Raw genomic sequence first — 22715 nt, 5'->3', positions numbered from 1 at the left:
TAATAAATAACCTTGTATGTGGATTCTCCCCTTCGTTCTCTTGTTATCGCACAAAGGAATTGCTAAAATAAAGTCAGAGAACCAATAATTTCAAATGGTCTCATATGCGACACTTAAAATAATAAATATGACAATAAAGAATAAATTGGATATCGAGATTTACATATAAAACTCCTAAAAATTATTAGGATAAAAACCCCAGGAAAGATGAAAAAAAATTCACCATAATATTTTATTGTGCACAAACCACTCACTGTGTTTCAAAATAGAACACTCTCTTAATACAGTATAACAAACACATCACAAATATTATAGAACTAATCACTCAAATGATTTAACATGAGAGAAAGAACTCGATGAAAAGATCATTTCTGGATGAAAGGAGGGAGCTCTTCGTCCATGTGAAAACGCGTATTTCCGTCTGAACATTTCTTCTATCTTTGGTTTTATTCAACAAAACCACCTACCACCTAATATCTTATCTGCCACCAAATATTCTTCTGCCGATGCATACACCATCATCCGCCTGTTTTCCATCTCCAAAAGACAGTTTCTAATGATTCTTGGTTGAGGCGAACAATTTCTTGTTCTCCAGTTTATGTTTATGCATATACTTCTATGTTCAACTATTATAGAGCAATTAGGTTAAATGGATGACCCGTGATATTAAACTCTTTAGGGCATGAGAGTTGCATAAAAACTGATAGACATTAGCAATTGAGCCAGAGCTCGAGTATTGATTTTCCAAATAGGCTCGATTGTGTTCCAATGCTTCATTGGTTTACCTAGGCTTCCTGATTCCTGAGCTTAATCCGCCAACTCGTTGTCCTAATCCCCCAAGAGTGCCTTCTTTCACACCTACCCCAGTTGATCTCCTGGTCCAGTATCCTCTATTTTTGCAATCCTTTTAAAATCTTGTCGGTTTGGTATGTACTTAATCCAGAAAACTCTCTTTATGTAACACATGATTTAATGCGTCAAAATAAATTTGGAACATATACACAATGCTATGAGAAAATATATACAGTGGTTTAGACGCAAAATAAACTAGATCTTTCTTGTGCTGGTAAATGACTGAATGAGTATCATCAAAGCCTACTGTATCGTGGCCCGGGTACTCTTCTTTAGGTATTTAGCAAGCGACTAGTAGTCTTCTAATCAGCAACAAACGAAATTATTGATTCAGAATAGAAAAGGCCAGTATTTTCTTCTAATGGTGGATTCATACGAATTGTCAATCAGAGGAGAGCCAAATATATTCAATCCAAATTAGCCTTGATTCACGTACTTTCTTTTTATCCATAATTTTTTTAGGTCACATCAAACTGCAGGTTCAAATCATCAATCTCAACTAAAGGATGGAATAAATCCGAAGCACACCTCATATGGCTATGTGAAAGTTACAAGCTCCAATCGCATAACTTACCCTTCTGCATTATGCCATTTTCCGCCAAGTAGTCAACAAATTCGTCGATCAGGTACGGCCAAGCACCTTCAGGGTCATAGTTTGATAATGCAGGATCCACGATCTGCATTATGTAAATTTGTTTAGTGATAGATTTCATGATCTATTCTAGGAGAGCATAGATAAAACTAGATACAATAAGGAAATAATCTCCACTTGAGCGTTCCGGTAGGGTAGGGATATAGAAGGTGAAACAGATGGTAAGAAATTAAAGAAGTGAAAAGACAATATAACCAAGTAACTGCATATTCATTCCATTCGGTTTTACCCTTGCAAATTCCAGCAGCTGGGACCAGGTGTCACGAGAAATTGCTTTGTTATGCCGTGCCTGGATTATTAAAAAAAACAGAAATGCTTGAGAAAAAAATTAAACAGGAATCACACCAACTAATTACTTGAGATCTGCATATAATATCGCAAAAAAATATTAAAAATGATCAACGGAGTGGGTTGAACTGAAACCACATCATTAAGCCCACTTCAGAACTGGAACCAGATGGACCAATTTGGATTCGATTCAATCCATTAACAAATTGAATTGGGCTCCATCAACAGAAATCTAATCTGGAGAGTAGGGGGGTATTCAGCTCAACTGCTAGGCTGCTCTAACTGCCTGGCCGAAGCCAAATTGCACCACATTCAACGTGTCAATTATTTGATGGCCTGGTGATTTTAAAAAAAACCCGAATATGCAATGGGTCTTGGGCTCTTAATTTTCAAACTACAGTTAACAGTACCCGATCACAAGTGTATTTATAGGATGTACTTGATTGGTATGATTGGAAAATGACGTAATCAATCATGGAGTAATTATAAACTTTTTATAATAGAAGAAATAATATGAGATGATTATTAAATTGTTTTGTAGAATAGAAATGAGGGATGATTTTAAATTTTTACACAAACACCCAAGTTTACCTTTCCTAATTTTTTTTTTCATTTTTACATAACAATTAATAATTATCTATCACCATCCTAACCGCAATATTCACTATCATACCTAATACTTTTTTTACTCGTTAACTTCTTCCTCTACCACCATCTCCCACCCACAGCCAGAGTAATATCGTTATCTTTCCGATTCTTCTCCATTCTTCATCTTTCTTTTCCTCCCCATTTTTTTTATCACTTCTAGTCTTCATTTTTCCCTCTCCATTTCTTATAGGGATTTATTATTCACCTCAAAATCAGTATCACCGTGTCTATGTTGTGTCATGCTCATATCATTGAATGCACATGTATTAATCACTAGTATGTTAGTAATTATACACAATAGTACCTGCAGTTACTGAATCTTGCTGAATAAGTGAACAATCACTAATAAGCCAGAAACAATCCAATCTGGTAACTATCCGGATCAGATCGGATCGACCACATTCGATCCCAAACTCAAATTGAAACTCCGATAAAAAATAAAAGAAAAGAAAAAGACTCGAATTGAAAATGGTTCAACCAATTTGTAATACTCAAATAAAAAACCACTAGGAAACATGTCATTTGGATTGAAAGTCAACATAAAAGAAAAAGACCATTGGTTAAAGTTTTACATATCCCTACAGAAACTGAGTTCTAATCAAGAGTAACAAGCGCAGCAAGATATTCAAAGTATAGGTAGCCAACATTAGAAATTCTGAAAAGAAGCTAAATATTTAACCAACACCAAATCTCTCTTATTGAAGGAGCATTTTGCTAGAAAAAGGGTTGCTTTAATGATTATATAACGTGAGGAACTACATAATAGTTAATCTTTTTTTATGAAGGAAACTATATATATTCATTAATTAGAAGCAATAATTACAAAGAGTGCACAAGTGAGCCGCACGGCAAGAGAAAAAAAAAGAAGACAAAAACCGTGCTAAAATCAACGTCATATATAACTTTAATTCTTCACTAAATCTGAAATCTAGAAATTCTTAAACTTTACATACTTCTCATTCCAGCTAGAAGTCATCTTAATCATGTCCAAAATTTTTTTTAACCAACTCTTCTAAACTGCCAAAAATATGTCTATCCATACTGACAAGCAAATACAATGAACTATTACTGTCCAAAAAAATATACCCCTCCGACCAAGATCGCATCTAAGACGTGCCGCAAATAGCTCGTGCAAAAATCTTGGAACTAACCAAACCAAACTCATCTCTTCCAAAGCTCTGAACCAAAGACAACTCGTGAAAAAACACCGAATAAGTAGATGATCCTGATTATCCACCTCATTCCAGCACAGCACACACCAATTTAGGTACAGAGTACAAGAATACTACTATTTTTTGCATCATCTCACAAGTAGGCAGCTTACCCAGCGCCGCTGGTCCACGAGAAGACTTGAAAGTTCAACCAATGGAGGGACTTGAATTTTCCAAATGACATGAAATAGATGAAATAAAGAAAAACCACATATATGAAAGAAAGACTCGGAAAAATTTGACCGACAAAACTCTAGAAAGATCCTCGTCCCAAACCCTCATATCATCAACACCTCAACCAATTTGACATCTCTAAAGATCCCAACAAAGAGCTCAATTCGTTCACTTTCTCATCCCTCATATCACACCGCAGATATAAGTCACAAGGTAAAAATAAGAAAAAGGCTTACTGTGAACCGATGATAGCTGAACTAAAATAGGATAAAGATCCTTAAAAGAAGAATCACCCCACCAACTATCCTCCCAAAACCTGATATTATTACCCCTTCTAGCCATTGTCCTCACAAACTGGTAAAAGTTGGATAAATTCTCGAAATAAACTTCCATGGACTCCAAAATGTACCATATCTTGCAAAACCTCTGCCCCAACAATTATCATGTAACCCGTATTTGCTTACAATAACCATCTTCCATAAATGTTCCTCCTCAACAGAGCACCTCCACCACCATTTCCCAAGAAGGGCCCTATTCCACTGACAAATATTTCCAATACACAAACCCCCTATTTCTTTCGGATTACAAACTTGATCACACGCAAACATATGACAATGTGATTCTCCATACCTCCATCCCATAAAAAAATCTCTCATAACCATTTCCATAATCTCCGTTATACCCCTTGGGACCCTAAAAAGTTATATGAAGTACATTGGTAAAGTATTCAACACCGCATAAATCAAGGTTTATCTTCCACCGTAAGCAAAAATGTTTTCTTCCAACTTGCAAACTTCTTAGACATCTTAGATAAAACAGGTTCTCAAAACATTTTCATCGGGTTTCTGCGCAATGAAACCCAAGGTATGTAACGGGTCAACTTTCCCTCCCACAACCAATCTCTCAAGCTAACACTTCATCTTCTTCTTCTCCACAATTAAGGCCTAACATGACACTTATTTCCATATTGAATTTTAATCTTACATTTGACAAAATGAGTTTAAAATTTCTACCAAGAACCGCAAATGGCTCTCATTGTTGACAAAGAACAGAGTGTCATCCACAAACTGCATTTGTGACACCTCTACTCACTCCCTTCCTACTTTCAGAGCCCAAATGAGATTCCTTGCCTATAGCCTTATCAATCAATCTGCTCAGCACGTCCACTATCAAATTAAACAAGAAAGGTAAAAGCGGATCACTTTGCATAATTCATTTCTCACCCTTAAATTTACCTCTAGGCCTGCCATTAATAAGATTTGAAAATGAAACAATAACGACAACCCCAAATCCACTTTCGCCTTCTCTCTCCAAAACCCTTTTTCAGTCAAATGTAATCCAAAAAACCCCAGTCCACATTACATTAAGCCTTCCAAAGTCGACATTAAACATTCACCCCTTCTTCTCTTTTTACAATTCAACTCCTCCACCACTAGCAATCAAGAATTTCTCATTTCTATAGAACGCTTCAAATCTATGCTATTGTGAGGGGTAAAACTTTATCCAATCTATTCATTGAGACCTTAGCAATAATCTTATACAAACTGGTTGTTAGGCTAATAGGCCTCAAATCTTTAACCTTAACTGAATTTTTTTCCAAGGTATCAGGCAGAGGCTTTTTTAAAAAAATTATATAAAAAAATAAAAAATTATAAAAATATTACAAATTCAAAAGTTTCACAAAACTATAAAAATCTGGATAACACTGTCATTGATTCTAAGAATTCGCGACATCATTTTCCGAATTTTATTAATTTATATATAAATTATATTGTATTATAAAATTTAAAAAATTGAATATGTTATCGTCTCCCACAAATTCAACTTTCGATTACATTCAAGGATGTGTGCAAACACATTTGTGCACACACATGTGCTACATATAATTAATTGAAAATCATTATAATATTTTTAAATACTAAAAATAATATTCTTATAATAAATATATTATTTAATATTTTTAATACATTTATTATTTAAGTTACTATATATCATCGTATTTAAAAGTTAAGTTTTAATAATTAATTTTTGTTAGAATCTTAGGTAATATTTTTATAAATATATAACAATATTAATATATTTGTAAAACTAGTAGTATAACGAAACAAATTCATTATATTTTTATTTATAGTAATTAAATTTAAATAATAATGACAATATAATAATTGTGTACTAATATTTTTATCAATGTTAAACAATTTCAGAATTCAATGATGATTATTGATGTATTATGATAATGATGATTTCACTAAATGTTATTATTTAGATTAATAATGTTTTAGTTCATAATTGTTTTAAATATTGATAATTATAGTAAGAATAATAAATATAATTATTCTATTAGTGATTGTAGTATTATAACATTAATTCTTTTATTAATGATTCTTATGATCGAAAATAACAGCTTAGATGGGGTTAATAAATAACATTTATTATTATCGAAAAATCTTTGTTAGGATTAAAAATAATTAATTTTTATTATCAACGTATAATAGCTTTTACATCTCACATTCTTCTGTTTCTAGAAAGATTCCACTAGAAGATTTGATCGATAATTTTGTACGAACCTACTTCAGCTCGGTTCACCAACCCTATTGAGCTAAAACCATAGTAACTTTTTCTTACCTTAATCTGTTAAGAAACAAGCTTCCAGCAGTTACAATGATTCTCACTAAACAACTAAGTTCGTGTATACAAATAATAGATAAAAAAAATTAAAGTTCTACAATCACTATAATAATTATTGTAATTGTTGAAAATAAATGATTTGAATATTGAAAAGTAATAGTTGAACATTTGAATGTTGAAAATAAGAGTTGTAAAATTAGAAATTTGTGTGTGATGATGTACGTAATGATGTATTTTATTTTTTGGATTATGTGTAATGAAACTCTATAAATAGATCTCTCATTTGTGAAGAAAATCACAATTGAGTAGAGAGAAAAATATTATAAAGTGTTTAGTTTGGTAACTTTTGAGAGTTTGAGATTTTTACTTTTTAGCATAAATTTTTACTTTTTCACAACACGTTATCAGCACGAAGCTCTAAAAGTCCTACATACTTTTCCAAGCTTCAAACAGAAGAAAAAGGTAACAAAAGTAATTATATTTATTTTACTGTTATTTATTTATTGTGTATTTATTTAATATACAATATAATGTTATTATTAGAAATAATAAAAATAAATTTTTCATAAACTTGTTATAAATCCTAGGAGGATGTTAAGACGACATCCCACACTCCCGGTAAGGGATACGAACAAAATAAATTATGACACTCATTATAATATTATGATATGATATACATAATTATTTAAACATGTCTAATATTATATATAACATATTATTACCATAATATTATACAAATACATACCTTTATTTTTTTTGTACACCAACGGTCATAAATGGTAAAAAACGGCTAGTTTTTGCCCTATAAATATGATCTCACAAACACATTCAATCACTCCAACTTTCTCTACTTCTCTAAAAATTATTCATCATAAAATTTTTCGAAGAAAAAAGAAGATGGCTTTCTCAAGGATATTTTTAATTATTTTGGTTATCATACTCACGAGTCTTGTATTTATCGGAGAATATCCTCCTCGTGCGTTTTCTTTATTTTTACAAATACTTGTACTTGTTGTTTATCCGTTACTTTGTATTGCAATATTTATTAACTAATAAAATGCATCGTAATTTTTTTAGTACCACCATGTCAAATTTAACAAAGCTCGAATTTGTTGCGCTCGACATCACGGGAAAGAATTATATGCCATGGACTCTAGATGTAGAAATGCATCTTGAGTTATTGGGTCTAAGCGAGACCATTAAAGAAAATGGCATATGCACGTCACAAGAAAAGGCAAGAGCCATGATATTTTTGCGTCGACATCTCGACGATGGATTGAAATGTGAATATCTGACTGAAAAAAATCTCATGGCTTTGAGGAAGGGATTAAAAGAAATATTCGAACATATAAGAGAAGTTATACTTTCGACCGCCCGGGATGAATGGAATACATTGAGATTCCAAGACTTTAAAAAAGTCAGTGATTACAATTCGGCAATGTATAGAATAATCTCGCAATTAAAATTTTGTGGACATGAGGTCACAGAATCTGAGATGCTTGAAAAAACATTTTCCACGTTTCATGCATCAAATATTACTCTACAGCAACAATATAGAGTACGTGGATTCGCGAGATATTCTGAACTCATGGCCTGTCTTCTTGTGGCGGAAAAAAACAACGAGCTATTAATGAGAAATCATCAGTCCCGACCCACTAGATCAACAGCATTTCCAGAAGTAAATGCTGTAAGTAAAAATGAATTTAAACCTGGAAACCAAAATCAATTTCAAAGACAAGGTTTTGGTCGAGGTCGAGGTCGTGGACGTGGAATTGGTCGTGGTCGTGGACGCGGCCGTGGTTTTGAAAATAATAGAGATAGTTATTTTTATAACTCATCTCAAAAGACCGTTCCAAACCATCCACTGAAAAGGCATCATGAGAATACAAGTGTTAATGAGAATCACTCAAAAAGATATGAAAGTTCTTGTTACAGATGTGGTACTCCAGTCCAAAGTTTGTCGAGCCCCTGAGCACCTTTGTAAACTTTATAAAGAATCATTAAAGGGGAAAGAAAAGGAGACCAACTTCACTGAACGCAGTGAACGTTTGAGTGATTCAACTCATTTTGATGCTGGTGATTTTATGAATGATTTATCTGGAAATGATCAACATGTTGGTGGGAATGGAAATGAACAATATTGATGCTGCAGATTTTCTCAACGATTTCTCTGAAAATTAACAATATAATGGTAGAATATAAATGTACAATAATTTATTTTTCATGTATTCATAGAATAATGTTTTATTGTATAATTATGATATGTGTTATATTTAAATATATATTGCCAGTAATTTATTTCATTGCATATTTTTTGAAGTTCAAATATAGAAAATGCTATGAGCAAAGCTGAAGTTTGCATACCCGATAGTGGTACAACGCACACTATCCTCCGAGATAAAAGATATTTCTTGGAACTAAAACCAACAAAAACAACGGTGAATACAATATCAGGTCCTGTAGACTTGATTAAAGGATGTGGTAAAGCACAATTTTTGTTACCTAATGGTACAAAATTTTTTATCAATGATGCTTTATATTCACCACAATCGAAAAGAAATTTGTTCAGTTTTAATGATATATATTCCCATGGGTATGATACTCAAACAATGAATGAAGGGAATGAGAAATATATGTGTCTTATCACATATAAATCAAGAAAGAAATATGTGATTGAAAAACTACCAATGCTCCATACTGGATTGCATTATACACATATAAGTCTCATTGAATCAAACATGGTAGTTGATAATTCTTCGATATTAACCAATTGGCATGATCGATTGGGACATCCTGGTTCAACAATGATGCGAAGAATTATAGAAAATACACATGGTCATCCACTGAAAGACCAGAAGATCTTTCAGAATAATAAGTTTCAATGTAAAGCATGTTCTCTTGGAAAACTTATTATAAGACCATCACCAGTCAAAATCCAAACTGAATCACCAATGTTTCTTGAACGTATTCAGGATGATATTTGTGGACCAATCCATCCACCAAGTGGACCATTCAGATACTTTATGGTATTGATTGATGCCTCCAGCAGATGGTCACATGTATGTTTATTGTCAACTCGAAATGTTGCATTTGCAAGATTACTTGCTCAAATAATAAAATTGAGGAATCAGTTTCCCGATTATACAATCAAGAAAATTAGACTTGATAATACTGGTGAATTTACTCCCAGACTTTCAATGATTATTGTATGTCTATGGGAATCATTGTTGAGCATCATGTTGCTCATTTACATACACAGAATGGATTGGCTGAATCATTGATTAAACGTCTACAAAAGATTGCTAGACCAATGATTAACAAAGCTCCTTATTTCTATATGGGGAAATGCAATTTTACATGCTGCTTCATTAATTCGCATCAGACCAAGTGCATATCATAAATACTCTCCATTACAGCTTGCATTTGGTAAAGAACCAGACATTTCTCATCTGAGAATTTTTGGATGTATGGTGTATGTGCCTATTGCACCACCACAACGAAAGAAAATGGGACCTCAAAGAAAGGTTGGAATTTATATCGGTTATGATAGTCCATCAATCATTCGATATCTTGAACCTCAGACAGGCGACGTGTTCACAGCACGTTTTGCTGATTGTCATTTTAACGAGGAAATCTTCCCAATGTTAGGAGGAGAACAGAAACATACCGAAAAAGAAATTACATGATATGTATCATCATTGTTACATCTGGATCCAAGAACAAAACAATGTGAAAAAGATGTACAACAAATTGTACACTTGCAAAGAATAGCAAATCAAATACCAGATGCATTTGCAGACACAAAAGGGGTAACTAAATCATATATACATGCTGCAAATGCCCCTGCTCGAATTGAAATTCCAAAGAAACAAATGGAAGATACTCATGATTTCATTAAACGCCTGAAGCGTGGAAGGCCAGTCGGTTCCAAGGATAAAAATCCTCGAAAAAGAAAATTCATAGAGAAACACGATGATCACAAAATAAAGAATGATGTTTCTGAAGAAACACATGATGATCACAAAATAGAGAATGATGTTCCTGAAGAAACACATGATGATGAAAATGTTCTGTCAGAACCACAAACTGACGAGAATCATGAAATCTCTATCAATTACATTAATACTGGAAAAATATGGAACCGAAAAGATATAGATGAAATTGATGATATATTTTCTTATAATGTGGCAATCGACATCATAAATGATAACGAAGATCATGAACCAAAATCTTTTGGTGAATGTAAAAATCGGCAGGATTGGATAAAATGGAAAGATGTCATCCATGTTGAATTAGATTCGCTAAATAAACGTAATGTTTTTGGACCTATAGTCCTTACACCTGAAGGTGTAAAACTTGTTGGATACAAATGGGTTTTTAATCGAAAGCGAAATGAGAAAAATGAAATAGTAAGATATAAAGCTCGACTTGTTGCACAAGGTTTTTCTCAAAGGCCTGGAATTGATTACGAAGAAACGTATTCTCCTGTGATGGATGCAATTACGTTTCGGTAATTGATTAGCTTGGCGGTATCTGAAAATTTAGAAATGCGTCTTATGGATGTTGTTACAGCTTACTTATATGGATCACTTGATAGTAATATATATATGAAAATCCCTGAAGGATTTAAGATGCCTGAAGCACAAAGTTCAAAACCCAGGGAATGTTATTCTGTGAAATTACAAAGATCATTATATGGGTTAAAGCAATCAGGTCGAATGTGGTATAATCGACTAAGTGATCACTTGATAAAAAGGGATATGTAAATAATTCAATATGCCTTGTGTTTTCATTAAGAAAACAACATCCGGATGCATAATTATTGCTGTATATGTTGATGACTTAAACATCATTGGAACGAATAAGGAAATTCAAGAAGTTGTGTCATACTTGAAGGAAGAATTTGAAATGAATGATCTTGGAAAAACCAAGTATTGTCTGGGTTTAAAAATTGAACAAAAAGAATGTGGAATGTTTGTTCACCAGACAAATTATACAGAAAAGATCCTTAAACGTTTTAATATGGATAAAGCAAATTCTTTAAGTACTCCAATGGTTGTTAGATCATTAAACATAGAAAAGAATTTATTCCGTCCATGAGAAGATGATGAAGATATTCTTGGTCCAGAAGTACCATATCTAAGTGTCATCGGTGCCCTTATGTACCTTACAAATTGTACAAGGCCTGATATATCTTTTGCCGTGAATCTGTTGGCAAAATTTAGCACATATCCAACAAAGAGACACTGGAACGGAATTAAACATATATTCCGTTATCTACGAGGAACGACAGACTTGGGACTTTTGTATTCAAAAGATGCTAATCCAAGTATAATTGGTTATGCTGATGTTGGATACTTATCTGATCCACATAAGGCACGTTCCCAAACTGGATATGTATTTACTTGTGGAGGCACTGCAATATCTTGGCGTTCACAGAAACAAACGCTCGTAACAACTTCATCAAATCATGCCGAGATTATTGCACTACATGAAGCAAGTCGTGAATGTGTGTGGTTAAAATCAATGATCCAACATATCCAAATTTCATGCGGATTATCATTCGATGAGAAGCCTGTGATACTATATGAAGATAATGCTGAATGTGTTGCTCAAATGAAAGAAGGATACATAAAAAGCGACAGAACTAAACATATTCCTCCTAAGTTCTTCGCATTCACCAAGGAGCTTGAGAAGAATAAATGTATTGATGTTCGTCGCATTCAATCAAGTGAAAACTCATCAGATCTCTTCACAAAGGCACTTCCTACGTCAATATTCAGAAAGCACATATATAATATTGGGATGCGCAATCTACGAAATTTGTGAAGAATTGTTCATGTCAACATCAGGGGGAGTTTACGTGACTGCACTCTTTTTCCCTTACTATGGTTTTTATCCCAATGGGTTTTTCCAAGTAAGGTTTTTAACGAGGCAGTACAAAACACGTAATGAAGACATCATCATATCATGATCATCATCACAAGGGGGAGTGTTGAAAATAAATGATTTGAATATTGAAAATTAATAGTTGAATATTTGAATGTTGAAAATAAGAGTTGTAAAATTAGAAATTTGTGTGTGATGATGTAGGTAATGATGTATTTTATTTTTTGGATTATGTGTAATGAAACTCTATAAATAGATCTGTCATTTGTGAAGAAAATCACAATTGAGTAGAGAGAAAAATATTATAAAGTATGCAGTTTGGTAAATTTTGAGAGTTTGAGATTTTTACTTTTTACCATAAATTTTTACTTTTTCACAACAGTAATTAAAGTAATTATATTTATTTTTTTTCTGTTTTATTATTAGAATTTTAAAACTATTGTTATTTAAACACTATAATCTAAATAATAACATCAAATGAAATTATTAATATACAATACATCAACATTCAACATTGATACAAAAAAAATCAATACGCGATTATTACAATTATTATCATTATTATTTAAATTTATTTCCAAAAAGTAAAAAATTTTATAAATTTCTTTCATTATATTATTATTATTATAAATAATTAATATTGTTTTATATTTATAGTAGTGTTACCTAAGATTCTATCAAAAATTAATTACTAAAACTTAACTTTTAATTACGATCATATATAGTAACTTAAATAATAAAAGTATTAAAAATATAAATAATATATTTATTATAAGAATACTATTATTAGTATTTAAAACTATTATGATTTAAAACAATATTATAATTATAGTCAATCCCTCCAGGATTATATGTAGCACATGTGCACAAATGTGCTTGTACACATCCTTGAATATAGTCAAGTGTATAATCCGTGGAGACTGCATCGTATTCTACTTTTTTATTTTTTTATTTTATAATAAAATATAAATTTATATATAAATTAATAAAAATCCGGATAATGCTGTCGTAGATTCTCAGAATCCGTGATAGTGATCTTCAGATTGTTATAGTTTCATGAAACTTTTAAATTTGAAATATATTTACAAATTTTTTTTTATATTATTTCAAAAAAAAAAGTCATCAGCCAGTTGTATGTCTCATTGGTAATACCATTTATAACACCTCCCTCAAAGAATTCCTCAAAAACCTTCATCAGATCTCTTTTAACAAATTCCAACTACTGAAAAATGCAAACGTAAAAGCTTCTGGGCTTGGAGCCTTCTCTCCATCACTTTCGAACACTGCTCTTTTAATCTCATTCTTCGAGAAAGGTCCTCCAACTCTACTACATCCTCACCATCGATAAGAGTACCACTCCACTCATTTTATTCCCCAACCCCCATCCCCGGAGATGCATAGTTTTCCGAAAAACTATACTATGGTCGACTCATCAACCAGCTTCAACTTATCAATAGACGACATGCTCCTACGATGATTTAACAAGGAGGGAAAAAATTGTGTTATGATCTCATTCACCCAATCATTTCACGTTCACCTTTTGGTTATCTATCTGATTTCTTCAGCACATTAACTCTTCTAATGCACACTTGGTTTCCTTTCTCTCGATTGCTGACTCGTCTGACCCTTGACCCTCGTGTTCTTGCTCATCTCCGCCAATCTCATACCTACGTTTCCGAAAACCTCTTTTCCAAATTAAAAGCTCACTTTTGATCGTTTTAACATTCCTCGTAAATTTTTACCCCTCCCAGCCCCGACAATCTGAATTGTTCCACCAAAATGAGATTGCTGATTTAAAACTACGATGTTTCAAACACACATTCTCGAACCTAAAAGATGGGTAGTGACAGACCCCACTTTGCCTTTGAAGTATTTAGGATCATTGGAAAATGGTCTGATTTTTATTCTCGATAAATCTGTTTGTCTGGAAAAACTAAAAGTTTCCATCCATCAACTAAAAACAAGAATATGTCCAACCTACAACAAATAGGGGACACCCTCAAGTTCGACTAAGTATACTTTGCATTCGACAAAGGTGGATAATACAACTCCAAATCCCTGATCAACAAATCAAAACACTTCATGCTCGTGGTTAATGTTGTACTATTCATTTTTCCCGTAACGATCTCACAACATTAATCTCCCCTTAAACACCAATTAACCCCACACATTGCACTCAACCATGTCAATTCATCCCAAAAATTATGTCTCCTTCGGCTTACAAGGTTCGTAATGCTGAAAAGCATCATTTGTCACTATCTGAAACTGAGAATTCTCTGATCATATTATTCGTAACTGAAACCAATCTAGGGTCCCATATTACAAAGATACCCCCTGATCTACCTATAGCAAATAGTAATAACAATTCAACAAACCTTGACTTCCACAGACCTGCAATAAATCTCCTATCCACCGACTCTCTCTTAATTTCTTGAAGGCAACTACATTCAGTTTCTTCTTTCGTAAAACTGCTCTAATTAATCCTCTACGTCTATCTGTCCCTCTTCCCCTAATATTCCAAGAGAAAATCTTAATTTAACGTATGCAGAGCCCCTGTGAGATGATCTTTTCTCATAACTGGTCCCAAAGGTCAACCTCTTTAACTCTCTGGATTTGTTGATTCTCAATGTCCCTATTCATACACAAGAAGCAGCTTCTCAACCCCCAACCTAAACAAGTGATCTTCACTACCAAAGCATTGTCGATCCCTCTGCATTCCCTTGAAACATCCTCCTTCCCTTCTCATTCTTAGAATGGCTATCCACCAACTTACCCGGCTTTTCACCCATCAGTGATTGCACACCGTCTCCATATAACCCCTTAGATAGACCCAAAACATAAAAAGACGAAGGAAACAAATAATTAAGAAAGAAATATTGTTTTAGAGGTGAATTCTGACAAGAAGGAATAACCTCTCTCACTATAGGATCCGAAAAAACCTTGGTACACGGCATTCGCATTTGCTGAGAACCTAGAGATAAGGCAAAAAAACCTTGTATGTCCTCCATACCCAAGAAAGTGGGCACTGAGGTATCTAAGCTAACTGGGCTGCCAAACAGGGATGATTATGAATGTAATGACTCGAATCCTTATTTTGAATGAAGTAATAATTAAGAGATGATTAAAGGGTTGTCAATTAAGCATTATTAAGGAATTCATAATTCGGGATCCACCTATTGGGATCCACCGAATTTAAAATGACAACATAATCTACATCAGAGTACATTATCCCAAGAAATCCAACGAATGAGTTTCTAACACTAGACAGATAAGATTGTTTCGGATCTTCTAAACTAGTCCGAATGCATCTTGTAAATGGAAGTTGATTTCATTTTTTTCCTGCACCGCTTCCTTCAGCTACTCTCTCGAGTTCTAGCTATATATCTTAGGTTTTTTAGCCAGTTTCTAGGGCACTTTAGTGTCGGGAAGCTTTGGAGCTAGTGTCGACTCGAGGAGGGATCGATGAACCGGGACGTAGATCGGAACATCATCATCCAGCCGACGACAGACGCAAGTATAATTCTGAAGCCTTAAAAATGATTTAAGGATCATTAAGAAGAACTTTGAAGCATGTTTGGTAATTCAGGATCTGGCTTTATTGTAATTTCATTATGTTAGTATTGTCTAGGTTCAGACAAGCTTTTATTAGATTGTTTTAGTGAGGTACGTGATGTATTGACTGAGATATCCAAGCGTAATATACACACTTATGCGCTGCATATTTATCTATTGCATGATGCATGTTTAACTGCTTTGGAATATTATGCATGACATATCATGTTGCGCCTGATATCTTTTGAGATATACCTCGTTTGTTGGGGCCGCTCAGCTCTGTTCTGTATTGTGGACGGTTGAGCATCGAGAGCTACAGTGTCTGACGGGACCAGCAGTCTCTGATGACCCTGGACATTGTAGGTCCAAGTCTTGATGGTGAATGTGAGAGCCAAAACATGCCTAGTGCAGATCAAAGACTACACATCCAAGCGCCTCTAGACTGAGCATGAGATTCTTGACTTGATCCTTGACATCCGAGCATATTCATACTCATACATTCTTGTATTGGGCTATTGTCACTCACGTCCTTGTTTTCATCTTAGACACCCCATTCCACGGAGTAGGTCTTAGGTTGGACGGTTTGGACGGCCAGGACAGTGGCTAGAGCAGTTTGATTTTCGGTGGTGATCCAGTGGAGGATTTATTTGGTTTATCTTATTCTCGTACAAGATTATGTTTTCGATATGGTTGTATAAACGCATAAGACTGTGGTTATTGTTATTTATTCCTTCGGGTTGGGTTGTAAAATTCTTAAGTTATTTGGTTTTCGCTATTTAATTGTTGTTATCATGTTAAAATTTTGCATGCTTATTAGTCTGTTTAGTAGTGGCTCGGGTAAGGGCGCTACAATGAACTCTCTCTGAAACTATCTTTGATCACATCATGATGCATTTGATTATTGCACTCCCCAAGACCTCCACCACCCAACGTCTGATCCCCCAACCTTAGAGGATATACTCTTGAGAAATTATCTGCATATGAGATGTCTCTACGACTTGTTGTATGGGCCTTTCTTCTATAGCATACATTCTCAAAAGCATGCTCCAATGTCCTTCTCCCTACAAACAGCTAGGCAACTTTGTGCCTCCAACATCTTACTAGTAGTATATATTCTAAATAGAACTTCTTCTAAAATCATCGACCCTTTCAAGAATAATCCTCTTGAGAATCTTGATATGTCTGCCTCCTAATATCGGTTTTGACCTAAAATACTTATTTGCTGAACTTTCCCCATTTCCGATAAGATTGTCCCACTCTCGATTTTCTCTAAAAAACAAGTTCACGCCTTCGATGTTGTGAATATGTCCAAAGTCCCCATTCTTATTAATATACTTAAAGATAGCCAAACCTTCATTCACACAAACCCCAGTTGCAATCGTTTTTTTCCATTATCGATTTCTCATTTTTTGCCTCCTAGTCAGTAACAATATCCACGTCTACCTTATCTGAACATTTAGGTGAACCACCTTCCCTGTGTCCTTCATAAACACTTTCATTTTCCCAACCCAACCGAACCACCACCTGCATGTATGATTGTCGTTCAAAGAACTTGTAAGCTGCTATATTAACAAAGTCCAATGCACGAATATCCAGGAGACCAAGAATCACAACATACTATTAATAAAACCACCTTCAGGCCATACCATCTTGATTTTGGCTGCAAATAAATCCTTAATTGTAACTGTGACTTGGTTAATTTCCAGCAGACCCCCACAAGAATCCCTGATAATCTTAATCAAATCTGTCGACCACAGGTTCCACAGGAGCCCAAAATTCCTAATCCAATTATCATAACACTCATACACTACCTCTAGTTCATTCAAATCAAACAAACTTAGGTCCCCCCCACTACCTAGTCTGATTATGAACCATTTATGTTCAACCATAAACTCTCCCACCAGACAAGCAACAGGGGATCCACAAAACTCCCTCGAGCAGATTACCCATCCTATTAGGAAATCTCAAAAAAGGCAACGTCGAGAAATCCCACTGACGCATAGTGTTATGAGAAGATAGGAGCTAGATGAAGAAGGCAGGAGAGAAAACTGAATACCCAAGCAATAGACAGTCAATGCTGGAGAGAAGGATATGAAGGACCTCGCACCAATTAATAGCAACACACACACCAATGTGCAGAGAGGAGATTCAGATTCGCTTGTCAACACCATATCCACACGTGTCGTAAAGTAACAAAACAGCAATATTCTGACTGAAAATGATAGAAATGAAAGTAACGGTCATATCTGTTTGTCCTGTACTAGAGGAATAAAATGTAGTAGTATTGTTTGTCAATCCCTCCCGGCAACACAAAAGAGAATAAGATATATCTCTCACACAAATATTCTCTTAACAAGGGCTTTTGTCACCAACGACTAACGAGGAATTCATTTGCATTGACCTGCTCAAAATCTCCATTATTTCTAGATTTCAATTATGATCAAATTATCGTTGCTATAAAAGAGATAGAAAGCCTAAAGAAACCAAAAGAATTCAAATCAAAGTGGACTTTCACCGTCAGATTTTAAGTTTTAATAATGTCGTATTTTCAATCACTTGCTATCATGGGGCATTCAGTTCTACTTAATGATACGAAACTATATAAAATTGAGTTCATGAATGTTAGATTTTATCCTCACCAGCATTTACATGGAAACAATTTCAAAAAATGAATAGCACGACTTATAGAATTGAAATTCAGTTTTTTCCACCTGTAAGAACTGGCACCAATGCTCAACCAATGGCCATTTCCTTTCCGCAAATAGCAGCTGCCACATTCCAATGGCTGTATCCAATGCCAAAGACTTTTGACCCTGAAATCAAGACATAACATCGGGTACCTAAATGCATCAGCATGATCACAGAATGACACAAAAACAAAACATTGAACATGAAAATAACAGGTAAGAGAATTATAGGACAAAACGTAGATAAACAAAGTGTTGAGACGAACTTTCAACTAATTCACATTTGAGGAAAGAAATTTATAATCTTGATGAATGATGTACATTATATCTTGTCAAGTAGATAAGAAAATAGTCGATACACGGGCATTAAGCATTAATACAGTTGAGACAAAAGTTGCCATCGCATTAAAGTATTTCGTCAAAGAAATAGATTCAGAAGAAAAGGTTCAAAATTACCCCGTCAATTGAAATTATGAAATTCCTCGATTTGAATTAAAGCAAAAAGTAACTTAAATTAAGCGAGGGATTAAAATCCAAAAATTTAAACATTTACCAAACAATTTGAATGCATTTGCCTTCAAGTTCTAAATTAAATTCACCATATCTTTCCATCCAAATATAGCCAAAAAGTACTGCTTCACGTAATTAGAGCAAATAACATTTACCTTCTCCTTGGACCAGCCAAAAGCGAAGTTATAGATCTCTCGGAACTTTTCTGGGCAAATAGAAGCATACATCGAATTTAGTGACAGAAAAATTGAAATATACATAAAACCTTCTAGAGGTCGTATATTCTTTTAATAAAATTACCAGCACACAACAGATAATAAAATAAAAGAACTTATTGTTTCATGTAACTTTTCACAGGTAACGCCACAAAGATATAATAAAGCATTCAGAATGTAATAAATTGTAAGAGGCTTTGGTTGGGATATCCCACACTGAAAGTGACTGAAAAACCTTTTGGAGTAAGAAAAAGCTAAATGCATATCACCTACGTTCATCTTTCAGTTCAGAATGCATAAAAGGTAGTCTTTCTCTGAACTTCTCCAGAGAATCTATCCTGCCGATGGAAATGTAAACTTTAAACTATGCTAGACAAAAAGTTCAACTCCATATTAATTTGATAAAGGAAAATTTGGATAAAAAAGGCTAAAAAAGTTTTTGACCTACTCACCCAAGAGATTGTAATCCACCAATAAACTCCTGCTTTGAGAATTCACACATGGTGGCTGCCTTCATATGCCACGAAACAACCAACTGCAGTCCAAACCAATATAAACTTCTGTTATGAATGTGGCCCTTCCCACACCATATCCTTCTCAATGTTAAGTTAGTTGTTTATGAATCACTATACTCGTCGTCCCCATCCCTTTTGTTCTTAGATGGATTGATACATGGTTTGGAACACTTTTCGTAGATATGTCCAGTGTAGTTGTATACTCTTTTTTCCCAATAAATTTACTTGCTGATGAAAAATACTTTGTCATGATAAATGGGTAAAAACAAGGGAGGAAAAAACTTGATAGACACGAAAAAAATAAAATGCATCTGTTAAGGATAGGTCGGATGGCTAAAGAAAATCCCTTCCCATAACTCAAAATCCAACATATCAAAAAGAATTTGAAAATAATAGCGCATGATCTATAATTTCTATTAGTTACAGCAAATTAAGTACTGATTGCTGCAGTGACTTCACTAAATCCCATAGTGCTCTTGAGCAGCAGTTCGCAGGTCCAGATTTAAGTTTAAAAATAATTGGGTAAATATTAGCACAACCCTTAAAAATAAATATTGGCATCTTTATGGTTCACCTACTATCATTGTTTAAAGTATTATTCCTCTGTCCCAATTATTTAGGCATACTTTCCTTGTTCGGTTGTCCAAAACATATAGTCCAATTTTACATTTAGTAGCATTTTTTCTTATTTTTACTAGAGTATACTATTAACTAAGTTTTGGAAAACGTGAACTCATTTGAAAGAATTAAATACAGGTAAAAATTAAAATTGAATGTTTGTTTATGAACTTTAATTTCCAATGATTTACTTAATATGGTTGAAAAGGCAAACAAGTCTGTATATGGGAGGGAGGGAATACTTAATTAATATGACGCAAAATGTTAAGTGATGCTAGATTTTCAGATAATACCATTTTAGAACTTACCATGACAATGTCCTGAGGATTAACCTGCCAAATAAGAATATAATCCGCAGACTATTAAAAAATGACACTCAATGCCAATCAAAACATTAAAAAATGGCACTCGATGGTACAGACAAATAAAAACAACAGAGATGAAAGAATGTGATCCAAAAAATTCCACAAGGCACAAAAAATGTCATCAGGGGATGTCTGAGGATGCTCATCTCCAATTCTCTGAACAAGAATTACAGAATGATCAACAAAAGACTGTAAAGTGAGTAGTTGTTAAGTCTACCTGAATATCATTGCACAGGAGAGTGATGCCATCAGCCAATATCAAATCAGAAAATGGATCTGAACACCATGAAAAACTGTCGTAAGGTTGCACGCTAAAACAGCAAAAATGTGCCAAAGAATTACTGTACAGTCCAAGAATTAGACTTCAAATGCTTTCCCAATTCAAAGGAAAACAGAAATCAAGAAGAATGTCGTGAAAATTGAATTCATATATAACAAATAAGAAGGAAAAGAAAAAAGTTATATGCCTTCAGACATTGCAACTACGAGTTCTCAAAAGGTGAACCTTTGTATCTATTGTAGAGCTCCTCGAAGTGCCTAGTGTCAGCAAATGACTTAATTTTGGGCTGGCTGTAAAATATATCAAATGCTCCTTCAAGTTGCCAGTCACTGGACTTCAGAGCCTGGATGGCAACTTTTTCACTGCATCCAAAGTAAATACACGTAAAAAACAAGATAAACTGCATCTTAAGACACCATTCACCAATTCATACCACCTAAAATACAAAGATCAGAGAATCATATTAATGACATTCCACAGCACCAAAATTAAAGTTTCCAAAGCATTATAGTCTACTGATTGATTTAAAAACTGAAAAGATTTTGAAGTTTGCTACAATAGACATTTTAGAAACTATAATATAGCATTCGGAGTATTTTACTACTTACAGGCAACCGAAGATCCTTCATAAAACATTTATAATTATTATCATATCTAATCTAATTAAGTGAGTGAATGTTATAGATAGAACAAATTGGACTATTTGAACTAACATATAGAAGTTTTGAATTCCAAAATTCCATCTGAATACCTATTAAGCAAGAATATGGCAGATCGGGTAACAACTGCTCATAAACCTAATTAGCACCATCAACATACCCACACAAAACCCATCCAACATATATGAACACTCGAGAGCAAAAGAAATTGAAAATAAAAAAGGATCTTTAAGACACCTCGACCCCGTAATCGAGATGAATTGCTGCACTTTGTCGCGTTGTCCTCTACCCAACTTGTTCTGCATGAAAAAAAAACACCTCATATAATCAATCCACATCACCGAAGGTCGCTAATTTAGCTAAATGTTGAAACAGGGCACTGGCAATTAAAACAAAGTACTAATGAGTAGTGACAGCAACATCAAGAATAACAATCACCCGCTCATATATGAAGAAGACGTGTATTTAGCTGGAAAATTTCGCGAACTTCATAAACTATAGCAAATTAAAGACAAAAACGATAAATTTGCATGTGCGAAGGGTAAATAACAGCTTATAATCACTTACCATGGTGGGACCGTAAAGAAACCCTAGAAATCGGTATTCGATCGAAATATTTTAGACAGCGAACAGTATCACAGAGAAAGGAACCTAGAGTTTTATTGGTTGTACAATCACTAGGATTCCAAACTCCCTGTCGCCTTCCCTTCTCTTGTTACTGTTCTGATATTTATAGGGTGTCTCGTACAACCGTCGGGGAAAATAGGAAAAGGGGATGATGGAAGTGATTCTTAAATTTAATAAAAAATAAAAACAAAAATAAAGCGAGCGAATGTAACTTATTTTTTCATTTTTTTAAAAAAATATTTAAAATTTATTTTTTTCGTTAATTTATTTTAATTTTATATATAATAAATTTATAATTTAATTAAATAAAAAAGCGCGGCTCAATCTTACACAACTCGACCAAAT

The 22715-nt window shown here is 33.9% G+C and overlaps 1 protein-coding gene across 3 annotated transcripts; it reads right to left on the bottom strand.

Moving 5' to 3' along the window:
• Positions 1-203: 203 nt before the first annotated feature.
• Positions 204-22506, bottom strand: LOC140838868 (uncharacterized). Of its 3 annotated transcripts, none has more exons than XM_073205477.1 (11): positions 22311-22506; positions 21981-22042; positions 21310-21446; positions 21022-21080; positions 20748-20798; positions 19759-19841; positions 19580-19644; positions 19247-19296; positions 18606-18707; positions 1734-1793; positions 204-1529 (listed from the first exon to the last, which is right to left on the bottom strand). In XM_073205477.1, exons 1-11 carry the CDS (start codon positions 22311-22313, stop codon positions 1401-1403), a joined length of 801 nt encoding a protein of 266 aa, XP_073061578.1. In that variant the 5' UTR covers positions 22314-22506; the 3' UTR covers positions 204-1400. The 3 variants fall into 3 exon arrangements, with proteins under 3 accessions (XP_073061578.1, XP_073061579.1, XP_073061580.1); XM_073205478.1 differs by having other exon boundaries at positions 20748-20771; XM_073205479.1 differs by lacking the exon at positions 20748-20798.
• Between the last annotated feature and the right edge of the window lie 209 nt (positions 22507-22715).

The sequence above is a fragment of the Primulina eburnea genome, chromosome 8, assembly GCF_022965805.1.
Source record: "Primulina eburnea isolate SZY01 chromosome 8, ASM2296580v1, whole genome shotgun sequence".
Classification (NCBI taxonomy): domain Eukaryota; kingdom Viridiplantae; phylum Streptophyta; class Magnoliopsida; order Lamiales; family Gesneriaceae; genus Primulina; species Primulina eburnea.
Note: the sequence above shows the minus strand (reverse complement) of the source record. Positions and strands in the feature narration are given on the sequence as shown.

Coding starts and splice junctions, on each gene's coding strand:
- LOC140838868 (XM_073205477.1), bottom strand. Junction 20,799..21,021: donor TCCTGTGCAATGATATTCAG/GTAGACTTAACA, acceptor ATTTTTTAATAG/TCTGCGGATTATATTCTTAT. Junction 1,794..18,605: donor ATTGGTGCCAGTTCTTACAG/GTGGAAAAAACT, acceptor TTAATAATCCAG/GCACGGCATAACAAAGCAAT.